Source organism: Argopecten irradians, chromosome 4 (assembly GCF_041381155.1).
Source record: "Argopecten irradians isolate NY chromosome 4, Ai_NY, whole genome shotgun sequence".
NCBI classification, from domain to species: Eukaryota; Metazoa; Mollusca; class Bivalvia; order Pectinida; family Pectinidae; genus Argopecten; species Argopecten irradians.
The window spans coordinates 42,571,882-42,583,919 of NC_091137.1; the positions used below are offsets into that span (position 1 = coordinate 42,571,882).

The 12,038-nt window shown below is 33.5% G+C and overlaps 1 protein-coding gene across 1 annotated transcript; it reads right to left on the bottom strand.

Moving 5' to 3' along the window:
- Positions 1-243: 243 nt before the first annotated feature.
- Positions 244-10,661, bottom strand: LOC138322309 (alpha-(1,3)-fucosyltransferase C-like). Its single transcript, XM_069266345.1, has 2 exons — positions 10,573-10,661; positions 244-1,801 (listed from the first exon to the last, which is right to left on the bottom strand). Exons 1-2 carry the CDS (start codon positions 10,659-10,661, stop codon positions 811-813), a joined length of 1,080 nt encoding a protein of 359 aa, XP_069122446.1. The 3' UTR covers positions 244-810.
- Positions 10,662-12,038: the final 1,377 nt, after the last annotated feature.

Here is a 12,038-nt window from a genome sequence, read left to right on the forward strand (position 1 = left end):
CATCAAACCGCTGTAAACATTTGCGGATGAAACATCTTGGCGATCTACTGATTTGAACTTATTTGCGGGGCTTTATTTTTTCGAATTATCTGAGTAGTCATTGAAAACATAAACTAAAATTTATTATATGTATGTAAAATCATGTTTGATAAATTTCGCGAGGTATTAAATTAGTGCATATTAAAAAGCAATACATGTTCATTCATTTCATGTGTATTTATTTTTACTTCAGTTTTCGTAGTGACATATAAGGTTTTATGGTGAACTCTTTTCTCTCGCTTTTGACCAATGTGTATTAGCCTTCCTTTTGACCAATGTGTATTAGCCTTCCTTTTGACCAATGTGTATTAGCCTTCCTTTTGACCAATGTGTATTAGCCTTCCTTTTGACCAATGTGTATTAGCCTTCCTTTTGACCAATGTGTATTAGCCTTCCTTTTGACCAATGTGTATTAGCCTTCCTTTTGACCAATGTGTATTGGACTTCCTTTCAAAGTTAGAGTCGCGCATCAAGTCCAGTGACAGCTGCTAACGTAACCGGTGATAGTTTCACTGTAGAATTAACGAATGAGTGTAGTGATGCCTATATATGTGATTGCTTTAAGTCAATTAGAGCTATCGCCAATGTATATGTATAACGCTGTTTTGGAACAGTATTGAGTTAGTTAATCAAAGACGAGGATTGAATTCGGCTGAGTTTGAGCTGAATCCGGTCAGATACAGCAGTGTGATTTTCTAAACTTTTGTATTATGTTTACATATACGTTTGTCGTTTTTGTCGTGTGATTTAGTTAAAAAGTCGTGTGTATTTCTATAGAGACGTTTTATAACGGTCCTGGTGATGCATCCTGTGACACATATCACAGTACACGGATTGTAACACATCACTTATAGTTTCAATAGAATAATTTTTCCTCCATTCAAAATACTTCAAGTACTCATCAAAATTATTTGATAGATATTTAAGGCGTTTTGCAAGTGACTCTACGCTTTTGAAGTCTTTTGTGTCTAAATACGAATGTGGTGGATGATATAGTGATCGATTTGCACCATCCCTGATCAACGGCACGATCTGTCGACGTAATACGAGATGTAGTGACTTTTCTGTGACGTAATCGTCACATAATGCGTTTTCCAAAGATAGATAAAATTTATACTTATGGTCTAAAACATCAAAGCAGTGATCTTCATGACCACCCGTCACATTCCAAACTCCCTTCCATTTCGTTTTCGGGTTACCACATGTGAGATTGCCACATTTGCCGATGATATCGATGTCCACGTCGTATTTCCGAAGTTTGCGAACAAAGTCGTCCCTTTCTGAAGGTGCTTTACAATGACTTATAACGCCTACAGCTGGTTTTGTTTTCCCCCGCAATAATTGGTAATAATCACTCACGTTATAGCCAGTATGACCCGGAACAAACTTGCCATGAACTAATGTAAAGTCTGCATCTCTTCTGTATGTAAACGTCCAATTCACAACGTCATTTCGCCAACAGGATTTTCTTGAATACCTTCCAAAGTAATCTGGCGATTCGAAGTCAAATAAAATCCAAACTCGACCTTGTTTTTCGCTCAAGTCTGCATTACATATGTCTGTCCAATAATATATCACAGCATCTGACTGATTGACCAAGGATTTGTCATTGGCAAGGATACAATCTTTAGACGATGGACACGACTGAAACACATTGGATGTTCCCCATCTTTGCCCTACCCACTCTTGAATCCACCTGCTGTGGCGAACGAAAGTATAATCTTGGACATGGAGGCGTTTACAGATTCGAAATTTCTTGTCACTGACACCATAGAGATCAAACGTTGTACAGCTTTAACCTTGAATTTCCTGGAGTTAATGTCAGGTTTTGAATATAGTGTTATCACCATTAATATACAGAGAGAACAAACGATCGCGAGTATATAAACCATGATCTTAACTTCATTCCTGGCATTCTGAAAAGATATGAAGGTATGATTTTAGAGAAAAATAGTTTCCTAAATCGGGCATAAAAGGTTAACTCTATATTTGATACAACGCTCATTAGGTGTATTGGTGGCTAAAATAAACATTTTCGCAATTATAATCTACAATGATGGTACTTACACATCAGAAACATGTGTACATATAAATCTACTTATGCTTATATATTATTTCAACTTATTTGTACTAACCTAAAATTTGTCTAACTATTCACACCATTTCATATTTCTACACTAATACACATAATCATATCAGTATTTACACATTTCTATAAGGATGTCCTGATTGTGATATAAACACTAATAGACAAATACTTAAAGATATTCATATATTCATAGGAAAGTCTGAACCTTTTAATCTTTAGAAGCTATAATAAGACTTTATATTGACCTTTGGACTTATTCTTTAGAATTTTTTTCATATCATCAAGTACATGTAATTTTGTAAAATCCTTGAAATAGTTGGAAACTAGTTGGGCAGTATTGCTGTGTTTCTGGGTTAATACACTGATTTTACATTTATTTAGTTTGTGATTCCTTCCAACAGTTAATAAGTTATCATATTATTATATTTCTAAACTTAAGATATTTAATTATGTGTAATTCAAACAATAACAGTTTGGATGGTTATGACCTGTGCAATAATGCACATGGACTTTTGGTCAATCCACCTAACTGTATATTATCCCATAAAAATGTTATATCTCATATATACATATTTAATATGATATATATATTGATATTATGATAACTATATCCTCATGTTTAGATCATAATTGTGTGTAAGGTGTGTGTTATGGTGTGTCTGTCTGTGTTAAACCTGAGTTACCTCCCCTTGAATTTTGTTGTAATTATTTGGAGGTTAGGCCTCTATTTTTCGTATTTGACTGGACTATATAGAATTTTAAAATCCACGTACAATTTAATTGCATTAGAAAGTAACAATTCTGTGAAATTATGTTCAAATATATAATAACAGATATTCAGTAAAAATAAAGATCTAGCTAGGATATTAACACCTATTATAGTGTACATAATGAATACTTTAACATTTCAGATTAATCTAAGAGCCTATAGCTTGTTTGTTTTTAATTTTAAAGTACTTGATTTTGTCATCAAACTCCTCTGGCGTCGTTTATCGCATTTTGGAGCGCAGAATCAAACCAAAAGCATTTCCCTGAATTCCGTTTTGGGCAGGATTTCCTTTGTTTTGAACCTGTTGGATGGATGGTTTTTAGGTTGTATCAGTTCCACTACTGTAATGTGTGAGTTGGGAAATACAGGATGATATAAAGAAATTTTATATATCTTTCAAGTCTGTTTTTCAGAGGGAGATAATCAATAGTGCAAATCTACTAAATCGTTTAGTATACGTTTAGTGGAAATTTTCGATGTTATCCCCAACCTAAAAGTTTAGCAAAATGATTGTCCTAAAAAAAAAATATTCACTATTGTGTGAGGAAAAACCATATTAAAATTAGTGATAGAACACCAGGCTTGAAAACTTCATTTAACCGAACAGTGGGAAAATTAACATTGATGTCTATGGGGAATAATTTGGTTCTGCGGTCTCTACATTGGCCACAACACCCTAAACATTTATCACATAATCCGCCTGATATCCAGTGATTTCGCCCGTGTTATACTTTTGCGTATGCCACTAGAATACTATGACCTGGAGCGATTTTCATTGGCTAGAAAATTCATTGTGACGCCAAGGCTCGCAAAAATAAAAACTTCTTAGACTCGTTTCATGAAACCTTATATGAAATCAACACTCATATAAGATCGTATATATAAGAAGGCATGTCAATCATCTCAAAAATTTCTATTATATACTTTTATGAACAATGAATATGAAACGAAGATTATTTTTTAAGAAAAAATATTTAACTACTGTACTTGGGGCAAAATGCATTTAAACTCTTAAATTAAAGATTTTTCTTTAAAGGTAAAGATTAATAAGATTCAATAAGAATGTTACATACATGTTATATTTGTATGCTATTATCTACAACCGCTATTTTCCTGACACGGTGAAAAAGGACTCCATGTTCATGGGTTTGTAAAGTCGAATCCGGTCAAACCAGTGCTCCTACTACATGCTGTAAACACTAGTAAACATAATGGCATGGTTATTTGATGAAAGAAATATATACTGCACCCTGTGGACTTACAGAAATGAAATGTACAATTATTTGCATATTTTGCCAAAATTTACAAATACAAGGCATAAAAAACCTACGAGTCAACAGCATTGTCTTAGGTTAGGACAGATGCATAGACACTTTACATCAACTAAGTTATGTTCAAGTACAAATAAGAAGTGATATATAGCACAGGGACCTGGCACGAAAAAAAATAACCAATAGTATACATATCACAGCATATCACAGGTGTCTGGGGTTAGGAATTAATTATTATGCAATAGTATTATATAATGGCCGAATTACACACAGAGGTGTCTGGGGTTAGGAATTAATTATTATGCAATAGTATTATATAATGGGCCGAAATACACACAGATATCAGTATATCTAATTTCTAACCCCAGACACCTGTGATACATATATGTATTATAGTATCAAGGGTATGAACTCGGCGGTCGAGAAAAACGGACCTATTTTCTTGAAACCGTGATTATTTTAACAAAATGGGTTCTATACAACATTGACAGATATCTTACCTTAAAGAGAAATAATTTATCTTTCCATGGAGTGCTTGATGAACAAAATTGGCCAAGTATTGACGAAGTTATGACTTGATGGTATAGAACCCATTTATTAAAATAATCACGGTTTCAAGAAAATAGGTCCGTTTTTCTCGACCGCCGAGTTCATACCCTTGATACTATAATACATATATGTAATACTATTGGTTAATTTTTTTCGTGCCAGGTCCCTGTGATATATAGGCATACAAAAACCCCTGTTTTAAACGGGGTATTAAATCCTAAACCGTGGTCACAAAATCTTATCGCAGTATTGTAACCAGGGCTCGAATTTCAGGTTGTTTTAATTGGTTTTTTTTGCAAGTAGATATACCAGAGTAGCGAGTGAACAAAAATATGCACTTGCTTATTTATGCAAGTGGTTTTTATCAGGGACAACTGTAAAAATGGCATAATGATTGTGAAAAATTCTTGTAATGGAAAATATGGGGCCCAGTTCTTACAGTAATGTTGTTGATATTTATTATGTTCTTATACACCTCACATCATCATGCAAAAATAAAGGATTTTATATATAACATAACTGTAATTTGAATACGGATATTAATTATAAGTAAAAAATATATTTTTAGCAAGTAAAAATTTATGGCACTTGCTATTTTTGGCAAGTGGCAAAAAAATGTTAAAATTCGAGCCCTGGTGACGTGACTTTGATCAGGATGATGTGATGGATAAATCAGAATTGTCTCTATATCTATAGACCAGCAATAAAGAGCTATTACAAACTGTGTAACTTATCCCATTTCATCCTTCGGTCCCGACATCCGATCATCGACCAAACACACAATACGGTCCCTGCGAGATGGTATTAATGACATCATGAATATTCATGAATAGTTCATGAACTTTAAAGAATATATCAGCAGACTGTGGTTCATGAAAGAAGTTCATGAATATTCATCAAGTGACTCTCATGAACTCTTCATGAAGTTTTATGAATCCATGAAACATTCATGATTGTTCATGATCAATTTGTCAAGAATTATCCATGAAGTTTTAAATTATGTATGTAATATTCATTAAAATTCTTCAAAATGAATGAAAATGTTTCATTCATTCTTAAAGATGCTCCAACGCAGACAGAGCATAAATGATATTCATCATTCGAACAAAAATTTGTGTTTAATCGTGTATATATATGCCTAATTAACACAAAAAATAATGTAAAATAATTTTTTCGCCTTTGGTGCATGTTCAATCGGTACTTCATTTCATATAGGATATAGTGGTACGGATTTTTTTCGGGATGCAATCAATTATTTTTCATATTTTTTAACTTGAAGTAAAATTATAAGCTCAAACTTTTCAATGGTGGTAATGGTGTAGAGCAAGTAACTTTTGTAACAGAAGAAAAATACTAAATCGTCTGCTCCTGTTTTTGATAGTGAAAAAATACCATTTGTCAGCGGTGGAGCATCTTTAAGAATTTTAATGAATATCAGTTATGCATAAAACTTCATAAATGATTCTTGACATGCTATTTCATTCATTTTGATGTATTTTAGTGAATATTCATTGAAGTCACATGACTTGTCATATGACAACATGAGTTACATGACTTATATATATGTTTCCCCGCCAAAGCAGTCACAATCCAAAATGGCTGCTTTATCTGCTGGCACGTGGAAGGAGAAATATTCATCTTTAAATGGAATTTTTGGCACATTAGTGAACGGATTATTCCATTCTTGGATTTCTTTAAGCACAGATGAATACTTTCAGTAAGTTTTGATTTATCTGCAGTTATTTTTCAACATGAAATTGTTGCACACTGATTATGCATAAATATTGGTTTGTGAAATTTTATCAAATGCTATTGGATTAAATTGCCCATATAAACTATTATGCTTTACAACTATAGGTTTATTTTGGACATATACTAATTTACTTGGAATGTATAATGAAATTGATTGCTACGTATCACTGAAACAGATTTTGTTAGCACTTATCTGTGGCAGTATGAAAATATAACGAACACAGTAAACTGTTGGTGATTTCATGTTAGACCCTTCTGATGTTATATATTAATATATGGAAATTCAGATGCCGCTGATCCCAACTCTCATTCAATAAACTTCATGAACATGACTCAAGTTAAGGAATTTTTCATGAATTGTTCCAGTTCATGAATATTCATGAAATGTTTTGAATACTGCTGCGAGTTGTAGCTCATGAATAACTCATTAATTATCACGTATAAACATTCATGAATATTCTTGATGGTTTTAAGTTCAATGAATATTCTTGAAATATTCAATGGATTGATTGTTCTCATAAATGTTCATGATTTCACGAATAAAAGCGATTCATGAACGTTCAATTTATGAATGAAAGGATTCATGATATGTTCATGAAATTCCCCCTAAAATATTCATGAAGTTTTAAGTTCATGAATCGCATGAATTATTCATGAATAATTGAAGAATATTCATGAATGAATCCGCAGGTGGTATTTTATTATTCATAAATAATTCATGAATGTTCATCAACGTAATCGCAGGGTGGGTTTACGACGGGGGGGGGGGCTTGGATCCCCATTAAACGACGTGGGTAAATAAACGTAGTTACACTGTTCAATATTTATCGTTTAATTTATAAACTGTTAAATTTATGTTCACCAGAGAAGAATTTTTGCAGTAAACATCTTACATAGTTATGCTATTCCGTTCAATTTGATATTTTAGTCGTTGAACATCTATTACTATGTATGCTACATGATTTGTCAAAACATAATAAAACAAATGTAGCATTTTTGTTTCGGTTAATATATGGTTATATTGACCTAAGAAAATTTATCGACGAACTTCTTCCTCGGTCAATTTTTTCCCTTAATCAATCTCATAAAATTCTTTATTATATGCATTGGTATCTCAAAATTTATTAATATCGATGTATATAAATAACAAATTTCAACTGGACTTGGTATGGTACAGTATTCAAGAAGAAAAATAATGATAAATGGTTTTAATAAACGAGTTTGATCAGTTTATACGAATACATATATACACATATACATATACAAGTGTATTGAATTTTCAGATGAGACTTACCTGTAATCAGTACTTACATGCCTCTTCGAGAGATTCCTAAGTGTGAAATCCGCGTCGGTTTCCGTCCTTCTTATCGGGTGAAATGTAAAATGGCTAATAACGCAAATTACACGTGACCAATAGAGATATATTCGATCGTCGGTCTTTTGTGTTTCTATGTACGTAAGAGAAACGTATTGGATTGTCCCGATTATAGTTGATATAGCCAAACGACCGCATTCCAGCGAGCTCGATTGGACAGGTCTGACGCTCACATACCCACGTTGCCTCATTTGTTTGCCTTACACTACAGATAATTAACCACACGCGTTTTTTTAAACCCAATTTTCTATTCACTACCCATACAATACAAAAATATTAAACCTTAGTCGTGACGGATTACCTTTCACGTCGAATATTCAGCTCGCAAAGTAATTAGCTATATCCAAGCATAAAATGAAAATTGTCGCATAATGAAAATATATTCAGCAATATTTGCAGTAACAATAGGATAAAATTAAAATTGGATCTCAAATTCGCTCAGTAATTTTACTTTGAAAAAATCTTTAAAACACGGAATCAAATAGAAGACCAGGGAAGGAAAGCTTTATTTTCATTATTCTTATCTTTAAGAAATCATTGATTGAATAATGAAACGTTTTTCTTTGTAGTTGATTCCCATGTTAACAGTATACTTAGTTATGCGTCTGGAATGTAGAAAGTGTCCGTAAGGTAAAGAAAACTACACGTTATTATTTGATATACTCTGAGTTAGGACGGTTCCCTCTGATTTGATGTAGAAAATTCAAAGTTTTCAGAAATTGGCTGAAATTAAGGCAGACGGACATTTGAATCTTCATTATCTTTTCACGTTGCGTATAAGATATTAGAACAGAGAATTATTCATACTTCAATCTAAGACATATTATCAAAAGTTACTGAGTCCCCTTTTTATACCAACACCCGATAGAAAGTCATTGACCAATGTGTGCAATTTTATTTGTGTAAACCGATTGAAAATGAAAAGAAACAAATGTAACTAGTTTATTAAGTTAATTTGTTTATTGATTAAATAAAGGAATAAGGAGATATCACCCTGTCATCAGAAGAGAGATAAAATTGTAAACATGAGAGATATAGTAGATGAGTTTCCTTTTATTTTGGTTCGTCCAATTTACATTGATCTCGGGTGCCGATTAAGTAAACAATGTTATTACATCAAACCGCTGATATATATACATTTGCGGATGTAACATTTTGGCTATCTACTGTTTTGAACTTATTTGCGGGTCTTTATTTTCGCTTAAATATCTCAGCAGTCATTGAAAACATCATTCTTTACTAAAATTTATTATATGTATGTTAAATCATGTTTGAAAAATTTCGCGAGGTATTAAATTAATGCATATTAAAAAGCAATACATGTTCATTCATTGCAATTTGCCCCCCCCCCCCCCCCCCCATTCTCGTTCTAAAAATTGTATATTTGAAAGAAATCCTCAAAAGGGTCCTCAATCATGCACATTTTTCTAACTTCATTCTAAAAAAATTTTCGCTGTGCGGCGCATTTCCTACAACGTTCAAGCACATAATGTTCAAACCTTTAATAGTAGAAATTCAATACACATGAACAACACTAAAAATGTCCATTAAAGGGCCACTACCTTTCCGAAACGGCTTTTAATTTTTAAAATAGGAATGTAAAACGAGATCAATAATTTTGTTAGAGTCGCAGAAGTTATTAACTATACGTTTACTAGCACACTTATCATCACTTCAGAACTGTTTAATTAGAATAGAATAAAATGTTAATTTTCATAACGCGGGTCGTTTTATGTTTCCCGCCGTCGTCCTAAATGCCGCGCGGTAGTTGACTATCACTGCGCCAGACGGCAAAACAGCGAAATGAATCTCCACTGTGTTATCGTACATTAGACAGGAAATCTTGCATATGTTTGGTGTTGTAACCTCATCTTAAGCCATCGACATATATTTTCTTTTGCTATTAATGTTTTTAAGAAACCTGTAAATTTTGCTCCGGAAAGGTAGTGGGCCTTTAAGGGATTCTACGTACTACATTTGTATTTAAAAAAAAATCTCTTAAAAGATTACTTTGTTTATATGTCTTAAGACAATTAATTCATTATTATTTTGAGTTACAATACAATGTGCCGATGGTGTGAAGCCGGTATGTTCAGATCGAGCAAGGTTGCACAATGATATGACGACACAATTATCACAATTATCATTTCTAAATGCAGGTTACTTTAAATCGAAAAATTACCGTGGTAAGAACGCTTTAAAAAATCATTAAAATACATCTCAGCCATTCTAAATCGTATTTTTCCGGGGAGACCCCCGGACCCCCCAAACACCAAAATCTCGCGCCTTCGGGCGCTTGCAAATTCATCAAAAAGCATCGTAAAACTCATCTTAGCCATTCTAAATCGTAATATTTATCGAGGATAATTTGAACCCTGTGACCTCGAATGAATGTCAAGGTCATTCATTGGACAAAATTAGTAGCCCAAAACAGAAACAAGTATGTTAGCGGCTGTAGAAAATGTGTGTAGGCCTACGTGTATACCACAGGGACTTGTAACGTAGGTTGCGAGAAAGTCTGCTGTGTATACATGTGTACTATATACTATATAAAAGGACAAGGGAACCAACGGCTCGCTTGGAAGAGGTACACCTGCCTCTACAAAAAGTCGCCCGTATTCCGTCAAACATTGATAAAAATATGTACATATTTAATACCAATATATTCTTAAATAAATTTTCGACATGGAAAACACAACTTCAAACACGAAATAATATATTAACATACCTTATTTCACTATGAACGTGGAAAATGCAGTCAGATATCACCGATGTCGTTTTTGCCTGTCCACTGAAATTTAGGTCAAAAGCACTCATATCCCCTTGTAACAAATTTTGTATGCATTCATTTCACTTTCTGGTGATATTTTCCCATTGCAAATACAAATAGGCTATCTCTGATAACTCTTTCATTAATCCAATCCAACAGCTAAGCGAGGAATCAGACTTTTTTTTATCCAGCACTCAACTCTTGTTCGTATAATCCGCCATATTGTAATTGATGATGGGTACCTTTTTGGTGTACTCGCCCTTACCCGATACTACACTGAAATTCTGTACTCATACTCTGTATAAATTAAGTTTCACTGTTTAGGTTCTTAGAAGAATCTTTATTTGAGATGCACATATCATTAATTGAAGAATCTAACTTAAATGGAGACTCTAATGTTGTACTTGACCGTTACCACATTGATATTGTAGCGTTTAGTGTACAGACACCGGGTATATGGTGTTTCCAGTCCGGGTCCGGGTATGGGTACACAATATCCACACACAACGTGTTTAACCTAGATTTCAGTGGTCAGGCAAAACGACATCGGTGATATCTGACTGCATTTTCCACGTTCATAGTGAAATAAAGGTATGTTATATATTATTTCGTGTTTGAAGTTGTGTTTTCCATGTCGAAAATTTATTTAAGAATATATTGGTATTAAATATGTACATATTTATCAATGTTTGACGAATACGGGCGACTTTTGTATATAGAGGCAGGTGTACCTCTTCCAAGCGAGCCGTTGGTTCCCTTGTCCTTTTATATAGTATATAGTACACATGTATACACAGCAGACTTTCTCACAACCTACGTTACAAGTCCCTGTGCGTACGTGTATACACAGAGACCTGGCACAAATTTCTAACCGACAGTATATATATATGGACACCTATTATGGTATCAATTATTTCTCTTTAAGGTATGCGTCACTGATATGAAGAGCGTGCTTCAAAAATACTTGGATTAAATTTCTCTACCGTAGAGTTCATACCCTTGACACTATAATACATGTTAGAATTTAAAAAAAAACAAAAAACAAGAGGCCCACGGGCCTTAACGGTCATCTGACTATTGGCATAATACTACACCTCAAAGAATACAGTAGTGGCAAACAATTAAGGCAATACAAGAGGACTCTTGTATTAGAAGAAATTCAGGTTCTGATATATTGATGAATTAGACCATGAATGAAGGTCCCTTGATCCCCATCATGCTACAAATCCAATATCCAGTTTCTAGGACTCTTACTTATTTACAAGAAGTTGTTTAAAGATTTTAGCCTATTTTACCCCAGTGATCTTGAATGAAGGTCAAGGTAATTCATTTGAACAAACTTGGAAGCCCTTCATCCCAGCATGCTACAGGCCCAATATCAGGTCTCTAGACCTCTTAAGTATTCACAAAAAGTTATTTAAAGA

Excerpts from the sequence above, each read along its gene's own strand:
- LOC138322309 (XM_069266345.1), bottom strand. The coding sequence starts at position 10,661 with ATGAGTGCTTTTGACCTAAATTTCAGTGGACAGGCAAAAACGACATCG. Across the intron at positions 1,802-10,572 it reads CACGTTCATAGTGAAATAAG|TGACAAGAAATTTCGAATCT; the intron begins GTATGTTAATAT and ends CTATGGTGTCAG.